Source organism: Balaenoptera acutorostrata, chromosome 10 (assembly GCF_949987535.1).
Source record: "Balaenoptera acutorostrata chromosome 10, mBalAcu1.1, whole genome shotgun sequence".
In the NCBI taxonomy this organism is placed as follows: domain Eukaryota; kingdom Metazoa; phylum Chordata; class Mammalia; order Artiodactyla; family Balaenopteridae; genus Balaenoptera; species Balaenoptera acutorostrata.
Window position 1 is genome coordinate 1,204,892 of NC_080073.1, and position 26,391 is coordinate 1,231,282.

The 26,391-nt window shown below is 50.8% G+C and overlaps 1 protein-coding gene across 3 annotated transcripts in view; it reads right to left on the reverse strand.

Annotated features, from left to right (window-relative positions):
• The window catches only part of MGLL (monoglyceride lipase), a 104,636-nt gene extending 80,162 nt beyond the window's left edge, over window positions 1-24,474 (reverse strand). Inside the window, exons 1-2 of one of the 3 annotated variants that reach the window (XM_057554551.1) lie at window positions 24,344-24,474; window positions 22,986-23,130 (exon numbers count right to left, since the gene is read on the reverse strand). In XM_057554551.1, the coding sequence (XP_057410534.1) occupies window positions 22,986-23,110 (125 nt within the window). In that variant the 5' untranslated portion in view covers window positions 23,111-23,130; window positions 24,344-24,474. The other 2 variants (XM_007179192.2, XM_007179191.2) reach the window with 2 other exon arrangements.
• Window positions 24,475-26,391: the final 1,917 nt, after the last annotated feature.

The window sequence follows — 26,391 nt, forward strand, 5'->3', positions numbered from 1 at the left end:
TACCTAGGCTGCTAAGGTGATATCTCACCTAGTCTGCAGAGCCCGTGGGCTCCTGCGACTGACAGGTGTGCCTGCAGTCAGGGCCAGCAGGGAGCGGCATGCGGTGCCAGCCCGGCACCAGGCACGGGGGGTCCGCACCAGCCTCGCCCCCAGCCCCACTGTCCTCGTTTCTCTGCAGAGGACGTATCCCCAGACTGCTTTCCACTCTGCTTCCAGCACACGCACTCCTGGGTCTCTGCCAGCTTCTCCCGGCTGGCTCCCCTCAGCCCTCCGCCCCGCGTGGCTGTCCCCGAGAAGACCTGGGCCTGGCAGAGCAAGGCTGAGGTTCCTCCCCAGCCCACAGCCTTAATGTCCGCAGGCAAAGAAAGGTGTCTCCAGGAAGCACAAGACCACCACATCTCCTAAGTGATATGTCTCTTGACCTTTCAAGACTCGATCTAGTCTTGCTCTGCACACAGCCTTTTTCTGAGCTGGAAGCCCTCTGAAAGCAGAACCCTGGGGCAAAAAGACTGAGATCTGACACCATCCTTTTATTATAATTGTCTCTAACTCCTTACTTACATGCCTACGATTTTATGTATTCTGACTATCACTAATATCCTAAAATATGCCGGCTTAGGAAAACAGTGTACAATTGAAAACAAGACAAAATGGGACTTCCCTGGTGGCGCGGTGGTTAAGAATCCACCTGCCAATGCAGGACACGTGGGTTCGAGCCCTGGTCCGGGAAGATCCCACATGCCGCGGACCAATGACGCCTGTGCACCACAGCTGCTGAGCCTGCGCTCTAGAGCCCACAAGCCACGACTACTGAGCCCGTGTGCCACAACTACTGAAGCCCGCGTGACTAGAGCCCGTGCTCCGCAACAAGAGAAGCCACCATGAGAAGCCCACGCACCACAACGGAGAGTAGCCCCTGCTCACTGCAACTAGAGAAAGCCCACATGCAGCAACAAAGACCCAATGCAGCCAAAAATAAATTAAAAATAAATAAATTTATTAAAAAAAAAAAAAGAACCACGCCCGGCACAGAGCAAGCCGCTCACTATGTTGACGGATTCCATCAGCTTTGAAGGAAAACTTGCTCATTCCAGCAGAGGGTAGTTTGGGTTCAGGTGGGAAGTTCGATTTAGGCGAAAAGACAGGTGCGTACTCCTCGCCGGCCCCCTGAGCCTCCGGCGCTCGAGGTGCATCCTGGGCGCACGCCACAGGCAGCCAGCCTCCAGCTCGGCCTCTGCTTTGAGCCCCAGGCCCATCTCTGCGGCCGCGCCGGCCACCCCTGCAGCCTCTGGACATGGAGTCCCGGGCCTGACCCCCCGAGATGGGCCTCGCCTCTCACGTGCGCTCTCTCCACTCCTTCTGCTACCACCCCCGGCCCCCGTTCCCCCAGATCGAGGATCACAACAGCCTCCAACTCCACACCCTGCCCCCAGCCCTCCCACTCCAATCTGTGCCGACACAAACCCCAGCTTTCTGTCGTGCTGACACCTGCACCTTTGCTGGGTCCTCTCCCCTGCCAGGCCCCTGCCCGGGCTCTGCACCTCTGCCTGTCCTAAGACGCTCTGCTCCGGGCCCTCCCAGGGTGCTCCGGCCACGGCGGCCCGGGGAGGGCATGGGCAGTCAGGGCGGCCACAGGGAGCTGAGGCCATGGACGACGCGGCCCAGCCGGGGAGCGGCCAAGAGACACCATGGGCAGAGCAAGCGGATGGTGGGAGGAGTCGCAGAACCACAGGTAACAAGGCTCAGGACGAGGGCCGGCAGAGTTCCCACGAGGGAAGGGACAGGCAGGGCCACCTCGGACGTCGCCAAACACGCAGGGCAAACCGTCAGGGACCGGGGGCTCCGAAGCAGCTGGAGGGAAGGAAATACGTCTGGGACTGTCCAATTACCCAACGCCATACCCTTCATCCCAGGAGACTCTTCCCAGGAGCCCTGTGACATAAGTAGCCAATTTTGCAAATGAGAAAACTGAAACTCAAAGAGCTGAGATTAAGGCACTAGCGATCAGAAGAGTCAGAAGTAGAATCTGGATCCACCTGACCTTGAACCTGTGCTCTGCCCATCCCACCAGGATCCCCGAGGGCCCCAGCTCATGGCTCCAGCCCTCACCAGCATGGACCTACCCGCCCCTTTTGGGGGGGGGGCGGCGAGAAGATGAAAGAGACTATGCGTGCGGACTGCATTTTGCCAACTGTATGTGACCAGCTACCAGCCTCAAGCCCTCTCTTAGGGCGAGATGGGCAAACGAAGGGGAGTGAAGGACGAGTGAGATCGTGACTCAGCCTCTTTACTCTTCCCTGTTCGGTGGCCGACAGCTCATCTCCCAGCTAGGTTACCGGCAGAGACAGTGAACTGGGCTTCTTGGAAGCCCCCAAACCTCTTAATAACTGTTATTAAATGAATAAATGACCACATGCCTGCATGATAATAATGAACAGAGAGCACTTCCCTTGCTTGGCCCGGCACTGACATCCATGAAAGAGGAGAGGTCTTCATGGCAGACGCAGATCCACCACCCCAAACTCCACTCCCCTCTGCAGAGGAACCAAGTTTGACCTGGACACATGGCTGCCAGACACAGACCACAGTCCCCACCGTCCTTGCAGCGAGATGTGGCCACACGACCAGCTCACGCCGCAGGATGTGAAGGGAACTGATGTATGCGGCTTCCACAACAGCCACTTGAAGACAATCTGCCCGACGCACACTGGCTTTCTCCTTCCCATGGTCTGGAGCCCAGGCGGCAAGGACCCAGCTGTGGTCACTGGACCACACCCTCGGAGGGTGGGGCAACAAGGCGGGAGGGACTTGTGCCCTGAGCGGCTGTGTGGACCCCTGGACTAGTGATGGAGAGAGACACAGACCTCCATCTTTCATGAGCACCACGTTTCTTCTTCACAACACTTGGGCTGAACCCTAACAAATGCAGACCCTCGTGTACAAGATCCCTCACACATGCAGGCGCAAGCTGATGTGGGTTCAAACCCAGGCTCTGCTTTTCCCTAACTGCAATGGTGGGCAAGTTGCTGAATTCTCTGCTTCCTCCCCTGTGAAATGAGGATAACACAGGACCGGCAGTGCAGATGACACAGCACACACACCACAAAGCTGGCTACTGTCAGCGTAGTAGAGTGTTCTCCTGCCAACAGCCCCGTCAGTCACCCTGTGCTGGAGGAGGCAGGTTTTATGTGGGTCCCATGTGGTCAGCCACTGTCTTCATGCCCCAACTGATATTACTGTCCTCACATCCATTTTAATGCAAGATCCTAACAAGCACAGTGGTAAGAACTGCAGAGCAAAGTTCTAATGCTGCAAGTCTCCTCCAGCATGTTTCCCAGAGCATCTATTTCCTTTAAAAAAAAAAAATCTATCTATCCATCCATCCATCCATCTATATGCAGATAGACACAGTCATATTTCTCCCTAGAGAAGACGAAGCCCCATGAAAGGGTATATCCATCTATCTATATGTAGACAGATATATAGACATAGACATATTTTGCCCTAGAGAAGACAAAGCCCCATGAAAGGGTCCATCCATCCATCTATCTGTATGTAGATAGATACAGACATAAACATATTTTTCCCTAGAGAAGACAAAGCCCCATGAAAGGGTCCATCCATCCATCCATCCATCCATCTGTATGTAGATAGATACAGACATAGACACATTTTTCCCTAGAGAAGACGAAGACCCGTGAAAGGGGATGAACGGCTGCCATGACTCCACCTGTAACACCAGGTGGAGGAGCAACAGGACCACTTGGCACAGTCCAATGGCCGCCTGGCTCTCAGCCCCTCATTTCTTCAGTAACAGAGACTGACTGAGCGCTGGGTTTCTGGACCAGGCTCTGGCTTAGGCTCTGAGGACACATCTGAATTAGATAAAGTCCCTACCCTGGTGGAGCTTCCCCTCCAGGGCCAGAGACAGAATAATCAGCAAATAAACATATGCCTGGTCACATTAAGGCACCATGGAGAAAACAGTCAGGGTTAGGGGGCCAAGGGCCACTGTGCTCCACCCCTCACAGTGCAGAATTGCTTCCTGCAGCACCAGACACTCCAGACACACCAGGTCCAAGACTGCGGTCAGACATTTTCCAAAGAAGATGCATGGATGACCAACAGGCACATGAAAAGATGCTTAACATCACTAGTCATCAGGGAAATGCAAATCAGAACCACAATGAGGTACCACCTCACACTGGTCAGAATGGCCACCATTAAAACACCTACAAATAACACATGCTGGAGAGGGTGTACAGAAAAGGGAACCCTCCTACACTGTTGGTGGGAATGTAGATTGGTGCAGCCACTGTGGAAAACAGTATGGAGGTTCCTCAAAAATTAAAAATAAAGCTACCCTATGATCCAGCAATTTCACTTGAAAATATATCCAAAGGAAATGAAAACACTATGTCCAAGAGATATCTGCACCCCCATGTTCATAGCAGCATTGTTTACTGTCGCCAAGTTATGGAAACAACCGAAGTGTCCGTCAGCAGATGAATGGATAAAGACGTGGCCTATATTGGGCTGGCCAAAAAGGTCGTTCAGGTTTCGCCGTAAGATGTCATGGAAAAACCCAAACGGACTTCTTGGCCAACCCAATATATACAGTGGAATGTAATTCAGCCATAAAAATTGAGGAAACTCTACCGTTTGCAACAATATGGATGGACCTTGAGGGCATTATGCTAAGTGAAATAAGTCAGAGAAACACAAATGGCATGTGCTCTCACTCATACGTGGAACCGAACAACAGCAGCAGCAGCAAAATAAGAAAACTCTCAGAACAAGAGATCAGATTTGTGGTTATCAAAGATGGGGGTGGGAGGAGGGGGAATTGAAGGAAGGGGGTCAAAAGGTACAAACTTCCAGTTATAAGATAAGTAAGTCCTGGGATGTGACGTACAGCATGGTGACCACAGTTACCACTGCGGTACATGGTACAGGAAAGTTGTTAAGAGAGCAGATCCTAAGAGTCCTCATCACCAGGAGGGAAAAAAAACTTGTTTTTTTGCATCTATATGAGATGAGCAATGTTCACCACCCTAACATGATAATCATTTCTAAGCCCTTTAAGTCAAATCATTATGCTGCGCACCTTAGGCTCATACAGGGCCGTGTGTCAGTCACATCTCAATAAAACTGGAAAGCAACATCAGCAACAACAGAAAGAGTCTGGTCGGAGAGGGTGTCACTAACTCAGCTGCCTGCCTTACTGCTGCCAATAAAATGCAGAAACCACCAAATACGGGGCCCTCTGAGGTACCCAGCAGCTGGCAGTTCCAGTGCCCAAAATGCAGTGAGCAAAAGTGGCACCTGGATGCCCCGATGGAGATGACTCAGCCCCTCCCACGTCAGCCCCCTCTCCTATCATCTGCTAACGGTGCAGCATATACGTCAGTTCCAGTGAAGCAAGGTAGATAATTGCCTTCCATAAACCAAGTTCGAAACTGATATGGAAATTATTATTCCTCCTGCCTCAAAGTAATTTCCTACGCTTTGGGGGATGCAACCTCCAGGAATGATTTATCTTCAATCGCAAAGCAGTTCCGAACTGTAAGGGGCCAGGAGATTAAGACCCTTCATTAACATGTGTGATCTCTTCGGAGGCGTCTTCTGGCAGCCGGGGCCCTGCGGCTCTGAAAAGGTTCTCGTGCCAAAGGGCTCCTCAGGGGCCGCTGTCGAGATCAATATTTGGAACTGGCCTTCTGGGAAATCACTAATGGTCTGTGGAAGGCACATGGCATGACTCTTAGGATGGTCCATTAATGAAGAGCTTCACAGCTGTCCCAAGATTTCAGAAAAGGGAAGCCAAGGGCAGATACTGGTGTGACTGACGTGGTTTCTGCGTGAAGGAGCTCTGAGCTGTCTTCAAGCCCAGGTCTCCTTCTCCCTGCACAGAAAAGGACCTGTGCTTGCTCTCGCTCCCAACAGCGGGCCGCCGCCTGCAGGCCACGTGGAGGTGCCCGAGGGGTGCTCTGGCCTCCCACTGCTCCCCTGCCTCCTCCCAGGGGCCAGCCAGATGCACAGCAACGGTGATGGAGGCACCCATGCCATCTGGGACGCTCCTGCTGCAGTGTCATGTTCCACAGAAAAGAGAGTGGCAGGCTCTCACGGGGACTCGTGAACGCAGGTGTGTGGTGTGAACATGCGTGCCCCTGGAGATGCCAGACCACCAGTCTCTGGAAGGGAAGGGGCAAGCCTCGACGTTTGCCAGTTGGTGCAACGCGTCACGGGGGTGGGGGGTGGCACGCCTGTCTTCAGGCTCCCAACCTGTGGGGCCCCCGTGCGGGCAGCGCTCAGGCTGAACCGGGGAGGGCTGGAGGCCCAGCATCGAGGAACGGGAACGTGCGCAGAGCGACGCTACTACTGCTTCATCCCCCCCATTCCGCCCTGAGCGCGGGGAGCCCTGGGCAAGGTGCCGGTCTGTCTGAAAGAGATCTCCAACACGACCCGCCTCCGTGTTCAGGACAGAGAGAAGCCACAGGCCCAGGCTGGGGGCAAGCCCGGGGTACAGCTGGGATTCAGCGCCAGGGTTTTCTTCTGTCCTGTGGTCACCTTCCACTGATGGCACCTGATACTGGGTTTCCATTTCCCGAGTTAGAATAACCCTTCCTCTTAAAATAGCTTGCCAGTGAAAAAGAAAGTTGAGTCAAAGAGAACAATGAGGAAAGGATAACTCAATTCAGACAGCTGCAGCCGCCACAGCGCTGGTGGCCTGCGGCAACGAGGACACGCAGGGTCTTCCTCTGACAGGGAGGGGGTCACCAGGCCCCTCTCTCACCACCGGGCATTTGAAGACTCACTGAGAGCAGAGATGGAGGAGGCTGGAGACAGAACTGACCCGCACGAGAGGTGGACATTTACTAGGCAAACCTTCAAATGGTCCTGGAGGATGAGGAGGCAGAAAGCCCCACTCCCGGTGAGGCAAGCACCAGAGCGAGCCGCGGGCAGCAGAGTGCTGGATGGCAGGTGGACACAGAGCCCCGGGCCGCCTCCTCACTGGACAGCAGGCTCACGTCCAGACCCAGGTCAAGGTCACCTCAGCTCGAAGCCGCCCCAGCAGAGTCAGGCGATCCCCTCTGCTCACTGGCCACCTGCCCCTCATTTTCTCGCTTGCCTGCCGACTTCTGGCTTCCTGGAGGTGGGCCCTTGGCTCACTCGGCTCAGACCCCGATTCCTGTCACAGGCACCAGGTCTCTGCAGGTGGCTGAATGGTCCTAGCTCCTCTGGCGCCCCATCTGTAGAGCCAAGGGGCTGATAATCTTTATGGTGCTTTCCAGTTTCTCAGAATCCACGAATGTTAGCAAGGATTGTCCTGGGGTGGTCCGTCGTCCTAGCTTTCCACTCTTCCTTAATTTCTCAGTGTCTTATCATGAATATGTTCACAGAAGAAGAGAGCAAATTTTATTTACAAAGACAAAATTAAATGACCCAAGATGAGCGAGTCGGGGAGAGACTGTTCCACGAGGGAGAAGTGGCCACAGTTGGAGAGGCGCTAGGAGGAGGTGGGCGAGGGTCCTGGGGACCTCCGCCCCCAGAGATGACCCCTATCCCTGCCTGAAGGACGGAGGACAATGTGACCAGCACGGACTGCCCAGAGGAAGGCCCGTGAGTTCTCAAGGAGGAACCTCTCCTCAGACCCAGAGGAGACCCTGAAGACAGGGCAGTTCTATGTGGGCATGGAGGCAACACTTATTCTTAGAGGTTTTGCAAGGAACCGTGTTTGCAAAGATAGCTGCAGTGTGATTTTGGACCTGGATGAAACAGGAAGTAACGGGCAGAGGTAACAGGGATTCTTCAGGCTGAGAAGTGGCTCCCAACCTTCCTATAAGAATGTGCTCGGTCCCATCTTATGTAACATTAATTTTTTTTTTCCTGGAAGGAGAACAGCATGAACTTTCCAAGTCTGCAGATGGCTCCAAGTTCTTCTGGGTGGTGAAATGCCGAACGGATGGCAATAAACAATCGGGAATTTACTGAGAATGCAGGAGAGGTAAGACGAGCACACAGTGATGAATTTAAGGGAAGTGGTCACAATCTTACGGGCACAGAGCTCAGAGCTCTGTTATGACCCTGACGGGCAGCTACAGTCAGGACGGCATAATCAGAGCAGACGGTAGAGTTGGACGCGAATGGAGGTGGATGGACCACGGACCATAGGCTCACACCACGACCTGTCACTTCACCAGGGCCCCTCATCAGAGCCACCGTGCCTTTCCAAGCATCAGTCTCATTTATAAGGTGGGGTTGTCATCCCTACCTTCACCAGCTGCCATGAGCATTATAAACAGCGCCTGTGCACACAGCTGGGTTCTATGAGCGGCTCCGTAAGCGTCTGACATGGCAGAGCTGGGTGCTGGAGAGAGAACAGTGCCTTTAAAGCAAACAGATGAGGGTTCAAATCCTGGCTCTGCATTCATTAGCCCATGGTTCTCTGGGACCAGTTTCCACGTCAATAAAATACCAAGAATGATGCCAACCCGCTGGTGCGCTGTGTGATTCAGGGAGGTGGAGCCGAAGAAGTATCTAGCAAGGTGTCAGACTCGGGTGGGGGCCTTTCTGAAGACTAGTTGCCTTTCCTTTCCAAAGATGATGCAAGGCCTGAAGACACGCATTCAATTTTTGTAGTCAAATTTCTAACCTCTTTTCCATGATTATATTTTTAATATGGTTGAGATCACAGTTTTATACTTAAATTTATATTTTTTCTCTGTACCATTATATCTTAAATAACTTTGTGGGGGCTTCCCTGGTGGCGCAGTGGTTGAGAATCTGCCTGCCAATGCAGGGGACAGGGGTTCGAGCCCTGGTCCGGGAAGATCCCCCGTGCCACAGAGCAGCTGGGCCTGTGAGCCACAATTACTGAGCCTGCGCGTCTGGAGCCTGTGCTCAGCAACAAGAGAGGCCGCGATAGTGAGAGGCCCGCGCACCGCGATGAAGAGTGGTCCCCACTTGCCACAACTAGAGAAAGCCCTCGCACAGAAACGAAGACCCAACACAGCCATAAATAAATAAAATAAAAATAAATTAAAAATAAAAAAAACAAAAAATAAATAACTTTGTGTCATTAGTTTTTTTGGTAAACATTGTTAAAAATGTTTGCCTAACATTCTTTAACTCATTTCCTTAGGTATTTGCATTTTTTGGTAACAGCTTTAATGAGATATAATTCACAGATCATATAATCTGCTGTTTTAAAGTGTACAACTCAGTGGTTTTTAGTATATTTACAGAGTAGCACAACCATCATCATAATCAGTTTTAGAACATTTTCATCACCCCAAAAAGAAACCTTGTATCTTTAGCTATCACCCCGCAACTTTCCCAACCTCTGCCCCAGCCCCTGGCAACCACTAATCTACTTCCTGTTTCCACAGATTTGCCTATGCTGGACACTTCATGTAAATGGAGTCATATAATATGTCACCTTTTGTGCCTGGCTTCTTTCACCTAGCATAATTGTTTCAGGTTCACCAATGTATAAGTATTTCATTCCTTTTTATGCCCAAATCATATTCCATTGTATTGATACGCCACATTTTATTTATCCATTCATCACTTATAGACATTGGATTGTTTCCACATTTTGACTATTATGAATAATGCTGCTATGAATATTTGCGTACAACTGTCATCAGGGAAATGCAAATCAATATATGTATATATTCTTTTTCAGATTCTTTTCCGTTACAGGTTATTACAAAACATTACAGTTTCCTGTGATATACAGTAGGTCCTTGTTTATCTATTTTATACATAGTAGTGTGTATCTGTTAAACCCGAAATGTTTTTGCTATATACCTAGGAATGGAATTGCTGGGTCATATGCTAACAGTGTTTAACTTTTGGGTAACTGTCAGACTACCTTCCAGAGTGGCTGCAGCATTTTAAATTCCCTCCAGCAGTGCATGAGGGCCCAGATTCCTCCACATCCTCACCAATACTTGTCACTTTGTCTTTTTTATTACAGCCACCCTGGTGGATGGGGAGTGGTACCTCACGTGGTTTTCATTTGCATTTCCCTGATGACAGTTGATGCTGAGCATCATTTTACATGCTCATTGGCCATCTGTATATCTTCTTTGGGCAAATGTTACTCAGGTCTTTTGCCCATTTTTTTGATTGGGTTGTCTTTCTATCACTGAATTACAAGCATTCTTTTTATGTTCTAGATACAATTTCCTTACCACACAGATGATTTACAAGTATTTTCTCCCATTTTGTGAACTGTCTTTTAGTTTTCTTGACAGTTTACTTTGAAGCACAAAAGTTTTTAATTCTGATGAAGTCCAATATATCAGTTTTTTCTTTTGTAACTTGTCCTTTTGGTGTCATATCTAAGAAACCACTGTCAAATCCAAGGTCATGAAGATTTGCTCCTATGTCTTTTTCTAAGAGTTTTATAGTTGTAGCCCTTGCGTTTAGGTTTTTGAATATATTTTTGTATATGGTGTGAGGAAGAGGTCCAACTTCCTTCTTTTGCATGTAGATATCCAAGTGTCCCAGCAACATTTGTTGAAAAGACTATTATTTTCCTATTGAGTTCTTTTGGCATTCTTGTCAAAAATCAATTAATCATAGATATACGAGTTTTCCTGGACTCAATTCTTTTCCATCCTTATGCCAATAGCACACTGGTTTGATTGTTGTTGTTTTATAGTAAGTTTTGAAATCAGAAAATGTGAGTCCTCCAACCTTGTTCTTCTTCTTCAAGATTGTTTTGGCTTTTATGGGCCCCTTGAGTTTCCACATGAATTTTAGAATCAGCTGATCAATTTCCAGAAAGAAGCCATCTGGGATTCTCACAGGGATTATATTAAATCTGTAGATCAATTTGGGGAGTATTGCCATGTTAACAATATTAAGGTCTTTCAATCCATGAATATGGAATGTCTTTCCACTCATTTGGATTTTTTTTAACTTCTCTCAGCAACGTTTTGCAGTTTTCAGAGTACAAGTTTTGCATTTCTTTTGTTAAATTTATTTCTAAGCATTTCTATTCTCTCTGATGCTCTTTTAAATGAAATTGTTTTAATTTCATTTTCAGATTGTTCACTGCATGTATATAGAAATACAATCGATTTTTATATATTCATCTTGTATCTTCCAATCTTGTTGAATTCGTTTATTAGTTCTAATAGTTTTTAGTGGATTCCTTAGGATTTACTATATACAAGATCATCTCATCTGCAAACAGAGATAGTTTTAGTTCTTCCTTTTCAATCTGGATGCCTTTTCTTTCTTTTTCTTGCCTAACTGCCATAACTAGACCCTCGGTACAGTGATGAATAGAAGTGGTAAGATGGACATCCTTGTCTTGTTCCTTATCTTAGGAGAAAAGCATACAGTCATTTATCATTAAGTATGGTATTAGCTTGAGACTTTTGTCATTGTTCTTTATCAGGCTGAGGAAGGTTCCCTCAATTCATAGTTTGTTGGGTGTTTTTATCATGAAAGTGTGTTGGATTCTGTCAAACACTTTTTCTGCATATACTGAGATGATCATGTGAGTTTTTTTTAATTCTACTAATATAGTGTATTGTAGTAATTGAGTTTCAGATATTAAACCATCCTTGCATTCTGGGGATAAATCTCACTTGGTAATATTGTATAATCCTTTTTTCTGTTGTTGGATTCAGTTTGTTAGTATTTAACTGAGGATTTCTGCATCAATGTTTATAAGAAATATTAGCCTGTAGTTTTCTTTTCTTGCATGTCTTTGTTTGCTTTTGGTATCCCGGTAATAATGGCCACTTAGAATGAGTTGGGAAGTGCTTCCTCTTCTAAGAAAAATCTGTGACTAATTAGTATTAATTCTTCTTTACATGTTTAGTAGATTTCAATAGTGAAGCCATCTGGGCCTGGGCTTTTCTTTGTGGGTAGTTTTTTTGCTTATTAATTCGATCTCATTACTTGTTATAAGTCTATTCAGATTTTATTTATTTCTTCTTAGGTCAGTTTTGCTAGTTTGCATCTTTCTAGAAATGTGTTCACTTTACCTAAGTTACCAAATTTATTGGTGTACAATTGCTCATACTATTCCTTTATAACTTTTTATTTATGAAAGATTGGTACTGATGTTTCCTCTTTCATTTCTGATTCTAGTAATTTGAGTCTTCTCCCTTTTCTTCTTGATCAATCTAGAGATGTCAGTTTTGTTGATCTTGTCAAACAGCCAACTTTTGGATTTGTTTATTTTCTCTATGGTTTTTCTATTTTCTACTTCATTAATTTCTGCTCTCATCTTTATTATTTCCTTCCTTCTGCTTGCTTTAGGTTTAATTTACTGTTCTTTTTCTAGTGTCTTAAGGAGATAGACTGGTCCTATAGCCACCTCTAGCTACAAATAACACTGGGAAGTGAGAATGGTTTTAATCAGGTGTAAATATTCCAATTAGTCCCCCCCTCCCCACCGGGGACAAAAATCAGTAAGAAAGATGGAGGAATGGCTAGAGAGAAGGCAACTACTGGGTCTGCACAGTACTGACAGGGTTTGTCCCTGGTATCTCCCACTCTTGTGTCTGAACCTGCCTCAGGCCAGCCGGCCAGTAGGGTTTGCTGAAACCAGGTGGTCTTAGACACAAGACATCAAGGCAAAGGCAACTTCAGACAGGCTGGGGCATCTACCATGGAATCACAGAAGCAAAAATGTGAAAAGTCAGGATCCTCATCCAAGTTGAATCATGGAAGATTTACCCAATTAGAGGAAAGACTCACAGAGGAAAGATCACGTGAAGACACAGCGAGAAGGTGGCCATCTACAAGCCAAAAGAGAGCTCTCACCAGAAACCAACCCAACCAGCACCTGGATCTTGGACCTTCAGCCTTCAGGACTGTGAGAAAAATTAATTTCTGTTGTTTAAGCCACCAGGTCTATGGTATTTTGTTATGGCAGCCCTAGCAGACTAATACAAGGGCCATTCAAATTCAGGCTCCTGTGATTCCAAACTCTTCTTCTGCCATGTACCGTAGACTATAGCTTCCAAAGACTTCCTGTCGTTTTCAGAACATACCTCCATGCCTGTGTGAAAGTGGTTCCTCCAACCACATTCAAGGGCCGGCTTAAAGTCACCTCAACTTTTCCCTGAAACCACCCCCTCCCCCCGAATAAATTGCCCTCACAAGCAAACTCCCACGGTGCTTGGAACTGTCTCCCTGATAAATGTGGGGAGATGTCTTCAAAGGCAGACAGGGGGCTGTTTCATTTCCATAGCTCCAAGCCAGAATGAGACACGGCATGCACAAGATGTTCAGAAAGAACTCATGGGATTGGAGGTCTGCAGTCAAGCAGACCCTGGGTTTCCATGTCGCTTTGAGGACCCCCCATCGCTGTCTACCACAGCACTGAGTTTACATCTGGAGCTCCGTTAACGCCCACTGAATCATCCCCCACATCAAGAGGAAGCTGACACCACTCCAGATTCTGGTGTCCACGCTGACTTCTGTGCCAACACGGAAAACACTGTCTGCCGTCCTGCAGTTCCCACTTGTAGGTGTGTCTTCACACACAGACCTTTACTTCAAAGTTAAATTGGCTAAAACCCAGCCACCTAGTATCCCAGGGGATCACCTGTAGGGAATGTTCCCATCCTAGGTGTTACTAACTCGTTCATTCATACTTCTGGATTTAGGTGCTGCATTTCCTGCACAAACAGTTAGCCCCTCTGACCTACACTTGATGGAAATGCTCTGTTCTTTTCCTAGAAAACCATGCCAGAAGGGATTTTGAGACTCATCTAGCCCAATCATCTTACTCTAAATACGGGAAGTTCATTCATTCATTCAACAAACATGTTTAGATCCCTTAGTTTGTGCCAGGCACAAAACTCTATAAGGGGCACGCACTAAGGAAGCATGAATTCTGCCCTGGAGAAGCTCACAGGTTGTTCTACCACTATGAGATGCAAAACACACCAGAGTTACATAAAATACAAAACCCTCCGGGAACTTGCTGGAAGGTCTAATTGAGGGTACCTTGTCTAGAGTCACTCAGAGGCAGAAATAAAACTGGTTTTACACTGGTTTCCCAAATCTCAGCACAAAAATCTTTTCCATTGTTGAATGTGATAGATTCAACAATGGCCACAAACTATCCTCCCCTCACCTTGCTCCGTGGGTGCGTCCCCACCGCCTCCGGGCTGACTGACTTAGACATTTGCAAACTCGACACAAGCAGAGACTTGGAAAGCACATTGTTGCTCACGAAACACTGCCACCCTAACGGCCTGGGAAAGGAGGACAGGGGATGTGGGGAAGAACAGCCGTGCTCCCGCCAACAGCCTGCCAGGGCCAGACACCTGAGACCAGCAGCCCCCCGCCAGCCGCCAGCCCTGCGCAGAGACACATGGAGAGCCCAGCCAAGACTAGCACAAGGACTGCCCAGCTGAGCCCAGCACAGGGCACCAACCCCCTGCCACTGCAGACGCGGCAGGTGCCAGGACGGCCCTTGTAGCACAAGCTCATTCTGTAGCACAAGCATCTCCACACACCCGGGCCCGCAATTGGGACCGAAGGAGAAACACACGGCAAGGACTGAAGCCACTGAAGATGGGACTCTGAGAAGTGGGTGGGTCTGTCTGCACTGGCCCCCAGCCTCCCTCTCTAAGAGTCGTTTGGTCCTCCAGCCAGTCAAGAGTGACACCTCAAACACTGTCACAGAGGTCTCATGTGACATTAAAGAAAGTATCTAATTTGCTAACTATGTGTTATCTCAAAAAGAATTTCACCACCAACGGCTTCCCCATGACTTTGTAAACTAAGCATCTACAGAAGTTTATCATGGAGTTTGAAATCTCACTGAAATGGAACTGAGTTTTAACTGTTAAGGAAAAAAAAAAGTAAAAACCTGGAGTCTGGGAAAAGCACACAGCCTGCAACATGGGGAGAGAGGTCAAGGTGGAGTTTATAAAGGTTACTGCTTTGCCTCTGGTTCTATGTGACTGATGCCGGCCAGGAAGGTGGAGGGGAGTAAGGAAGGGTGGTGAGTAACAGACATGCCCACGGTCCCCAGAGCTCACCAGCCAGACGGTGGAGGCAAAGAGGACACACATCTCATTACTGGGTGCCAGGCGCTGACCACCCACTGATGTCTAACCGTATAATCACCTGGGGGAAAGGTGAGAAGACCGACACACTGGTCCAGTGACGGCCCCCACCCCGTCCGTGTGGACTCAGGCTGGTCCTGGGGCCTGGCTCCACGGCCTTCGCCATTCTCCGCTGCACCATCCGGCCGTGCACATACCGCTACAAGAGTGACTGAACGGGAAGAACAGAGCGGAGCTCCTAAAATGTCTAAAGGCAGCGCTTCCTAAGCGGGGGCCTTTCATCTCTAATCCAGCCGCCGTGGACAGCCTGAGGGAAACTGGCCTGCTTTGACCAGGAGAGCCTGCAGCTTCCTCCCTGCCTTCCAGCTCCTTCTCTCGCCATTCTTTCTCCCACCCTCCCCCCACTCCACTCGGGGCCCCTACCTCCTCTGATTCTTCTCCTTTGTTCCCAGAGGCCTCCTGGGCTCCTCCTCCCACCTCTGGGTCTAAGTCCGTCTCCTGCGTCCTCCTGAGGTCCGTCTGCCCCTGCTCCTCAGCACCCCCTGGGCACCGCATAGGTGCCCACACACTCTTCACCACTGAAAACAGAACCACCAGAACAGAGGCGTGGGAGATGATTCCTTTGGTGGGGGCAGGGGGCGGGGAGAAGGGTGGCAATTAGGACCTCTCTAAGCCGGGCCCCAAGCCAGACATTTGTTTAAACGCTTACTGGGAAGGGCTGATCTGTGCTTTAAACCCACAAGAGGAAGGTGTGGGAGCAGCTTCTGAGAGACGGGGTGGGGTGGAAGAACTCCGGGATTGCCCTCTGGCCCCGCCAGCCCCCCATGACCGTGCTCACCCTCTGAGCCACCTCCCCCGCACATGATGAGCTTGCACCGAGTGCTGGGGTCACGGGCCGCCCCGACCTTGACAGTCTGGGGGAGTCTGTGACCCACCGTCCTTTCTGGGAAACGGCATATACTCGCACATCATGATGGCAACAGGTCCGCAGACTCCACCCCCTAAACCCTCCACCAGCCGCGGGAAGCCCCCAGGGAGGACGCACTGCCCAAACCCTCCTTCTGTTCTGCCCCTCCTCTTCCTCCCTCCTCCCCACTTCCTTCCAGAAGGTTAATGAGAAGAGCTCCTTTGAACCTTTCTGAGGAAAGTGAGAAGCTTTCCACCCCTGCATACCAGAGAGCCTGCCGAACGCCAGAGCAGAGCCTGATGGCCAGCAAAGTGCGGGAGGGATGCCTGCCGCTAGACGCAACAACATGACACAGAGCAAGCTCCTCTGGCGGCCCTCCTCCCTGCACCCCCCCCCCCAGGAGTGGACCAGGCCCTCGATACAGAGAAAACGTCACCCCCAGTCCCACTCGATGGCCACCACTGCCTCCCCACCCCCACCCCAGTGAACAAGTCTTGTGAAGTGAAAGCACCTCCTCCAACAAGAGACTCGGCTGACCCTTAATATGGGACAAGGGTCATCCTGTAATCTCAGCTGCAAAGATTTGCACCACTAAGGACCGTTTCCCCATTGACACAATAACCCATGTTTGGCTGGCACTGGGGGACAAAGTGCACCTGGGATCAGCATCTCTACCTAAAAGGTGCCAAGAGACAGACAATGGTGAACATGGCTCTCGTTCAGGAAGCAGCTTATTTTGCTATTTTTTTTCTTCAACTCCACTGCAAACAAAGCCAGACTTGTATCTGCAGAACATTCTTATAGCAACTGGAAAAAATTATCCCTTAACGTAGCTGTTGGAAAAATCAACTGCAAGAATAGCAGCGGCCTTTCCTCTCGCCATCAAAAGATCTTTGCTGTTTGAAGAATCTTTAAAAAAAAAAAAAAAAAGCCCAGAAGAGATGCCCTATTTAAAAATAAGGCAGTTTGCTGTGCTGTAAGAAAGGCAGAAGCACCAGGAGGAGGACCAACGGCTCCTCACAAGAGGAAGGAACTTTTGGAAATTCTTAAAATAGGCAAGAGAAATCTGAAGTAGTACTGGAAGGCAGTGATCTGATTAAAAATAATGTCCTTGCTATAACACGCATAGTAAGGTCCATTTTCTCAGTGTCTACGGAGAAATTTCATGAGCCAACACATATAAGTCAAAGGTGGTTTTTGATTCCTCAGTGTGGGGAGAAGATGGAAGACAGGATTCCTTCCTTTCCTACCTTCATGCAATCAACCGCTCCCGCATTAGCATTTTACTGGTGATGCCCGCAGTGTGGTTCGTTTTGCGGCCCCGATACCGCTCCTCATTTTTCCTACTGGCTTATCAGGGATGCTCCAGCAAGGTGTCCCACAGCGCCTGGAGCGCCACATGTCCTCCTGTCAGAGAGCAGCCCCGGGTCTTCAGAGCGGAGCAATCTAAAGGTGTTCCCTGTGCGCTGTCACCCAGGGAGACACCTGGGAGCGCCCCCCGCCACCATCACCACCACACACGGTCAGTCCCCTGCAACTTGAGGTGCCACTACCACACCTGACTCAGCCCCCTTCACCTGCCACCTGGATGATGGCAAACACCTCCAGCCAGCTGGCTGTCGAAGTCACAAGCCTGACTGCACCACTTCCTGGCCTAACACCTTTCCATGGCTCCCCACCCCTTGAGGCTCAAGTTCAAGCCTGCAGCTTGGCCTTCTGGATCCTGGGTGCCTGGCCCCACCCATCCACCTTTCTAGCTTCACTTGGTTCCCTGCCCTGCACGCCCTTCTCACAGGTGCAATACCGCTCAAGGGCGCTGGCTGGAAGGGTGAGGAGGAGCTGAAATTCAGCCCACGCTCTGCTCACCAAACCTCACACCTGTGAGACCATGTCTACCTGGATGGGCTCCTTTGTCTAACTTGCACCAAGGTGTTGTGTGGCCAGCAGTGGTCCCGTCTCCAGGTACCTGCCCCTTGTATAATAACTATGCCCACCGCTTCCTGAAACACAGCGGCCTTTGCTCCTCTCTCCCCACCCTGGTGCCCAGCTCTGTCTGGGACACGCAGGCTTCAATAAACCAGGGTCTGCTAACCGACTTCTTGGGTGGCAGCATGGCTATGGCTAAGCGGGAAGAGTGGACACTCATGGAGCTGAGCCCTCAGAGCCTGCTTTCTTGCAGAGGCTCTGGGGAGCCCAAGAGCTATCCCAGACCCTCACAATCGGGGGAAGGTCCAAGGGGCTGGGCTGGGCTGGGCTGGGAGATAGATGCGTGGCGGTCCTCACACCCTTGGAGACCAAGAGAATGGAGTTCAAAGTGGCTACTTTTAGGGACAGTGAAAGAATGTGATTTGCTTGGCCCTGGGGATGTACCAACCAAAGGTAAGTGATTCGGTAACGCCTAGCCACACAGGCGGCAGAAGTTCAGAGGGGGTGGGATCATGAGGGCTGCAGGGGCCCACAGAGAGGAAGAAACACTCCAAGAAACACAGACCCCGGGGAACGTTGCCCAGGACACTGAACCCACACCGTGAGCAGCGGGGAGAAAGGCACCAAGTAACTGACACACAACCTAATTGGAAAGCCTAAGGCGGAGGAGAGGACGGGCAGATGCCAATCTGATCTAAGGGAACAGAATTTCCAGAGGGCAGGCGGTCGAAATCAAGTCCAACCAGATGATGGAGACTCTGCCTCTCCGTGGTCTGGACCAGGTTGGCCGGGAGGGGCCCAGCTCCTGGAGTCACAGATGCCACACCCAAGTGGTTGGTGGCTGATGGAAGGACATCATGAGGGTGGCAGGAAGGGAGGACGTTCTCTAGCATTTAACTACATCCCAGCTTCAGGGAATGGCTTCTTCTCCAGGTAAATATGCATAGGTGGGAGGAAGTGCCCTAAGACGTCATCGCCCGAAACTCCAGACACAGACTGCGAAGGCCTCGTGGAGAAAGGGAGCAAAGTGACCCAGGAAAGGGTAGGGCAGGGGTAGGGGATGTCAGCTGAGCCCTGCTCTGGTGAATGGGAATAAAGAGGGGAGGAGGAGTCTTGGCTTGTTGATTCTAGATCCACCGACAACAGCCACGGCTCTGAGAACACAGGGAGGTTCCGGAAACGACGCCACGCCACCCTCCTTAGTCCAGCCCCTGCCATGGGCCCCACTCCCAGCACCTTGTCACCAAAGGAAAGTCCTGACAACCACACCGGCTGAGAATGCGAGGGGGCAGCTTGGATGGGCGGAGCCGGGGAGGGGAGAGGAGGCGTCCACGGCGGCCAGTGGCCACGGGGTCACTGCAGGAAGGCCAGCTCCTGAGTGGAGGCAAGAAAAGAGAAGCGGGCAAAGCCACGCAGCCTGGAGAAGGGGCTCCGGGGCTCAGGTTGGGAGGCCCCTGCAAAGGTAGGGGCTCTGGAGCGTCCACTGAGGAGTCACCCAGGCATCTGCATCAGGCCGTCGGCCCGTGGAGGGACAGTGCTCTTTGAAACGGCCCCCTGGGCACACTGGCTGTTATCACCACAGAAGCTGGAGGAGAGCCTGGTCAGTTCCTCAGCGTTGGGCGGGGGTGGGGTGCTCCCCAGAGACAGCACACTCAGCATGGGGGGAGCCCCTGCTCGAAGGGGCATCTGGGCATTTATTCCACAAGTGTCTACTTCACACCGGCCTTGCGGACAGACAGATGGGCATGACCGGCCCATGCCGGGAACTAACCGCCCAGAAGGTTGCAGCTGTGCGATCACACAATTACAGCGAGCTCTCTAGCCATCCTGGTCCAGCAGAACCAAGGGAGGGCTTCTGTGGAGCCAAGTCATCAAACTGAGTATTGTTTCAGGCCCCCACCCCCGCCCCGGCCCCCCAACGCTGTTGCCCAGTCATTCATCCTGTGGGGCAGGATGGCTAAGTAATATTCAGAAGTTAATTCAAAGTTGCCCTTGAAGTGGACTGAGGGCCCCGTGGTGGACTGAATCCAAAGGTGTGAAATACTATCCAAGGGCACGAGAGACCACAGAGCAACTCAAGCCTCACCTGGGCTAGTCTCCACTACCCTGAAAACACCATCAGTGGAAACTTGCTGAAGAACCAGTATTTTACAATTCCAAAGTACCGAGTCTCGATAAGGCAGCCAGCCCCCAGGGCATCAGAAGATTCTGTTTCAGAATGGATCATATTTTAATCAATTTCCCACTTTTAATATATTATGAAAAAACAATTAGGAAGGATTAATTATTCTATTATTCTTTACCATAAGAAGTGACCTTCACCCTAACAAAAAATATAAGAATTTATCAGGAAGACAATACTTAGACGAAAGTCTGTCTTCCTTAGTAAGAGACTTGGAACCAGAGAAATGTGGACAAAATGCAGTTGGACCAGCTTTAAAAGAGGGAAAATAATGATAACATCTGCCTCACAGGTTGATGTGAAGATAAAATGGGATCACGTCTAACAGACTAGTCCAGACTCCAGAACACACGATACTCGATTAATATGAGATAATTCTGCTACACCTTAAGTACAACGTTAGTTGTTACCATAAATACTACCAGATGAGCACGAATCTGCCTTGGCGTTACCAAGCGTAGGCTTTAAGCCTCTGGTTCATAATGATTAAAGACCGAGCCTCTGGCCTGCTCTGTTAAAAACAGCATTGAGTTTGGACGCACACGTGGTAACAGCGATCCCAGGAATCGCCTTCGTCTTTCCCAGGGCCCAGTGTGAGGAGGCCAGTATTTGTAGAGACACAATTTGTTTCCATCAGCAGGTTAAGCCAGTTTCCCAGTGCGGCTGATGCCCATGACCCTGTGTCGCTCTGAGCCGCCTGCAGAGCTGGTCTGGGAACCCAGCAAATCCTCCGGGGGCTGAATGTTCTGGCAGGTGTTCTGAACAGGCCCAACTTGTTGACCAGAAATCCAACCCGTCCCAGTGCCAACTAACAGAGACAGGCACCGACCCCTCTGTTGGACACTGTCTGTAAGACAGTGGCTTCTGAGGTCCCAAGGGCCTCTGCGGGAAAGATTTTTTAAAAGGAGCAGAGAAAAGGGACATTTGCTGGTGTTTTCCCCACCGATTAGAGCAGACAAGACTCTGAGCTGACTGGGGGAAAGACCGTGGAGGACACTCCCTGGAGGGGAAAGGCGGAGGCCAGCGGTGTCCTCCCGCTCCTCGAGGCAGCAGCGCTGACCCACAGCAGCAAGAGGGCAGGGCTGCCACACTGCTATCTGCCAGAGCAGCTGGGCTCAGCTTCTCCGACAGGGACACGCTCCCTCACCAGGCGGCACAGACCTCTGCCCTGAGGCCCCCGCTGCGTCCTCACCACTCAGCCTGCCCTGACCCCTCCCCCAGGACGCCAGGATGCGGCATCTGTCACCGCGGGGGCCTCCAGGACTTTCCAACTGGTCAGGGCCGGTGGGGATATGTTTTAAGGACCCCCTGACAGAGGGAGTTTATTGACCTGCATCATCTCAGGGGGTGGAGGCTGGGCAGGTAGGCGGGCGGCCTCTCTTCCAAAGCCCAGGGCCCAGCTGCCTCAACCATCCACCCCCGTTCTTATTCCCATCAGCGTCCGCTGCAAGGTAAACACTGACCCCAAGAGACTGTCGGTTTAAACAACTGGGAGTGGCGGTCTGCCATCTCTAACGAGAGGTCCCCACAGTGCGACTCGGGGTGGAGACTGTGAAGACCACTCTCAGCCCAAGTAAGGGCAGCCATCGGCTTTCGCCCACCCACTCAGCACCGCCCCGCCCCATCTGAGGACCGCAGGGTCTCCCTTCCACCGACCTCGAGCGAGGACAACCTCCCCACTTAACCAGGAAAGCCCCCAAAGTCTGAGACTCAAACATCACAAACTTAGCTCCCAATTCTTTGTCCTTTTTTTGTATATTGATCAAATAATGCACTACATACCACGAAGTTGTTAGAAATTAAACCAAGAGTGTGCACTTGTACTGCCACTTAAGTCAGAATGGAGAATTAATGATAACGCTTGACAACCCCACCTCCCCGTCTGACACACATGCATATACACACACACTCTCTCCTCTAGAGGAAATCTTTAAGAAGGAGATGGCCAGACCTGTAGAAACTCTTAACTGCCCATTACAATAGCCGGTTTATATGGCTGCCCTGAAGCTATGATTTTAAACCAGGTCTTTAAAAGTCCGTATCTCTGCTTTTGTTTTTTAATGTGCAGCTACCTGGATTATACACACCTTGTTGAAAATGTAGGAGGAATTTTGTACCTGTAGTAGGGTTGGGTGATGACTGAAACATAAAGGGAGACATAATCCTATAATCCACACCACACCATACATGTCCCCTAGGAGACAAAAGGCCTGTGAAACAGGTAACATGTCCATGGAACAGAAAATGTTCACTTGTCACTAGGCCAATTGGTTACCGCAAATAATTTCTTTCCCTGAACAACACAAACAAGCAGGGTTTTCCCTATTTCGTACAAGAGGAGGGAAGCAGGAGACCAGCTGTCTTACTGTGTGCAGTCCCAACGCCTGTTTCTAATAGCAAGACAAATCCTTGATGGAAAATGTACAAAGTAATTGAGTTGGCAAGAAATCAGAAGGAAACACCCAGACCCCTTTCTTTCTGTTACGTATGTATGACACCTTCTGAAGCTCATACTCAAACAGGAAAAGAGAACAAAAGTTACTATATATACGTTATTTTGATTTTCTTATCTGATTAGGTGGTTTTCTATAATTGTTGGGTTGGATTTTAAAGGAATGCCTGTACAACAGGAAATCAACTCCAGTACAAAAAATAAAGTCATGTGGAATTTTTGAAAACTGCCATACGGTAGAATCCGTATCCTAGTTGTTATAATGAAAATAGAACGCCTGCTTCTTAATTTTAAAAAAAGATGATGTATAAATCTCAGTTCTGTTAGCCCGCTGTACCTGATGTTAAAATGGCACGTGAAGCTGGTCATGGAGAAAGTGGCCGCACAGGAGCTGCACACAAAGGGGGAGGGGGGCACGAACCCCCCCAGGGCACATCCGGGTAGCTCTCGGGGGAGACTTACCTGGGTGTGCCCGAGGGTTTCCAGTACCGGCAGAAGAGGTACTGTCCGTCGGCGTTGACCAGGTGAGGGAGGTCCTGGTACGGAACACTCTGCGGGGTCCGCCTGGGAGAACTTTCCTCCGGCATTCTGAAAGGATCTTCAGGTCCTGGGAAGGAAGAAGGACACATTCCAAAGTCAGGGATATGGCAAAACACATAGAGATCAGGAAGGAAACCTTGTTCAGAGTCAGTAACAATTTTTTAAAGCAGGTTAAAAACAAAAAACCAAAAACCTCCATTTCAAAGATTTTTAAAATACATATATATTTCTTAAGACTGAAAAATCCCATTTGTTCTTAAGAAAAATGCTCACTTTATTTTTTAAGTGCCTCATTACAGCTTTTTCCCCCTTCCCATCTGTGTTTATTTTAAGTCATTTCAGGAAACTTCATCTTACAGACTATTTTAGCTGTAATCAAGTGGAAATTGTAGTTAGCTCTGTGGGTATAAAGACCCAGCTGCAAAAGACCCATCTATCTTAAAATCCCCAAGGAAGTTTCAAAGGGGCGCGATAATGAGGTGGATGATAGTCCGATTAATTCCTCCTGTCTGAAATTCCAAGGATGCCATGACAAACCTGTTTCCATCACGTCCTGGCTTTTGCGGTCCACAACCACACAGCCTTGACAGTTAGAGCGAGGCAAACACGGGCTGTTCCCTCATCTCTGCGGTCACAGGGCGGCCTGCACAGCGCCCCACACCCCTGCTTCCCACCTCGCGCACTGGTTCCCAGATGCCGCCTGGGCTTGAAGGGTGCGGCGCCCTCTCAGCTCTCCGGGGCCGCCCTCCCTCCGCGGGGCGGGCAGCGGGCGCCTGCGAGCCTCCACTACTAGTTCACCATCACTTTTCCTAAACAAACCACTGAGGCGGGGTGAAGGGGGGCCGGGAGTCCGGCGCCCACTGCCCGGGAAGCCAGGGAACCAGCTCCGCGCTCCCAGGCCCCCGCACACGCACACATGCGGGTCCCCGAGGAAAGTCACCCGGGCTCCCGACAAACTTTGTTCCCCTCCCGTCTCCACCAGCGCGGGCAGCACAGCCCCGCGCTGTCTCTGGAGGTGCCGCCAGCTGCTCTGCTCGCGGACGGGCACGGGGACACGGAGTTGACGGGTCCAAGTTGGTTCGGGGCTGCTGCTGGGGAGCGGGGCGCGCGCGCACCGATGTACACACAGACACGCGCGCACTCGTGCACACGCGCGCAGGGGCGCGGGAGCCCACGCCGAGCCCGGACGCGGGGACGCGGGAACGCGGGAGCGCGGGGACCCGGGGCTGCCCCACCCGGGGACGGCGCGGCAGCCGGGGGCGGGGACGGGAGGCAGTTACCGGGGCCACGAGCGCCGCTGTCGCGTCCCTGAGCGCGGTCCTCGTCTGTGGCGGGCCAGGGCCAGAGAGCTGCGCGCCGCCGGCTCCGAGGAGACAGGGCGCGGCGACCGCGCCGCCACTTATCCCGGCTCTCGGCGGGGGCGGCCGGAGGGGGTGGGAACGCGAGAGGCGGCGCCGGGCCCACGTGTGCGGCCGGCGGACCCGCCACGCGCTCCTCCCCGCCGGCCGCGCCCCGGGGTGGCCGCGGGGGACTGTCACTCCCCTAACGGAGACGGCTCTCGGGAGCCTCCGCGGCGGGAGGACACGCCACACCCACGCGCGCACACACCACGCGCGCACACCCACCCGCACAGAGACACATGCAGGGACACACATGCACACAGACCTCCCCACAGACACACACACGTGGGCACCACACATACACGCATGCAAACAACAAACCGCACGGACACACACTCAATACACAAAGACACATGCGATCCACAGAGACACACAAACCCACATAACACATAAAAAGGAACAGACAGGCACTCAGACACAGACACCCCATGCAGACAGAGACACACACACATCACACACACACACACACCACACAGACACACACACACAGAAAGCTGGGGGGTTGGGGGAGGACGTGCACAATCGCCAAGAGGTAGGGTAGAGGCAGACAAGTGCAGGCCTTGCCCCAGAAACCCTCCCTGGGCGCCTAACAAGACCCCTGGGAACAGGGAGTTCTGAACAGCATCCAGTGCAGCTGGCAGTGTAGCTGGGGCACAGGGACAGCACTGGATCAGAGTCTAGACCACCTGGGCTCAGCATTAGCACCTCCAATTTGCCTGTGGGGCTTCGTCTCCTCACCTGCAACCCACGACTGACAATACCTCTGTCCCTGAGTGACAGGTGCCCCTGCTCACACTGACCTCGGAAGGCCTTCGCGTCCTTCCTTCTTTCACAAACAACTTTACACCATAGCAGTGTTGAAAAGAACCACTGTCCTCCAGAAACTCCCATCTCAGGGTCACACGTCTTGAGGGGGGAGACCCAGGCTGCTTAAGGCCTGTGCTCTAAATTAAGAAATACAACGAGAGAAGCCGTTGAGAAGCCGCTTGGGGGTAAGCGCTGCGGAGAGGGGTGGCTAAGTGACAGGACCCAGGCACGGCCAGTCCGGAGCGGCCGTCTCGGAGCAGAGAGCCCGGAGGCGGAGGCTGGCACGCTGCGAGCACCTGCATTAGAATTTATTCAAGAAGTGGCCACTGGGGTCCAATGGACGTTGTGGGGGACCCAAGGCCCACCAAGTCCCCTGTATGCAGCTTTCAGATTTTCCCAGCTCCAGCATCTCATGATTTTGAATACACACTCTGAAAGTTTGGGGGACAGTTTTCAGCAGAACCCCAGTGGAAGTGGTGCTTAAGAGCCTGAAGAGTCTCTCCTAGTTTGGTTACCAACGTAAACTACAGCACGGGGGTTTGGTCAGCGCCCACACTGGGAGTTAAGAGAGTGGGATTGCGCTGTTCTGTATCTGGCTTTTTTTTTAATTAAACTTTTTATTCTGAGAAAATTGTAGACTCGATTATTCAATTATATAAATGTAGATTCAATTCAGAAATAATACAGAGAGATGCTGTGTACCCTTTAATCCAGAGGTAACATCTTGCAAAACTATACAGGGCCATGTCACAACTGGGATATGGATGTTGACATAACCTTCCAACCCCACAAAGATCCCTCATGTTGCCCTCTTTTAGTCACACCCTCTGCTCTTCCACCCCCACTCTCCCCACACCCCCGGTAACCACTAAGATGTTCTCCATCTCTAAACTTCTGTAACTTCAAGAAGTTTTATAAACTGAATTGCACAGTGTGTAGCCTTTTAGGATTCGCTTTTTTCTTTCAGCATTTCCAGGTTGTCATGTAGTATCCTATGGGATGGACATACCACATGGTTTAACAGTTCACCAGGTGAAGGACGTCTGCATTGTTTTCAGTGTGTGGCTACTATGAATAAAACTTCCGTAAACATTCATCTGCAGGTTTTTGCATTTCTCTGG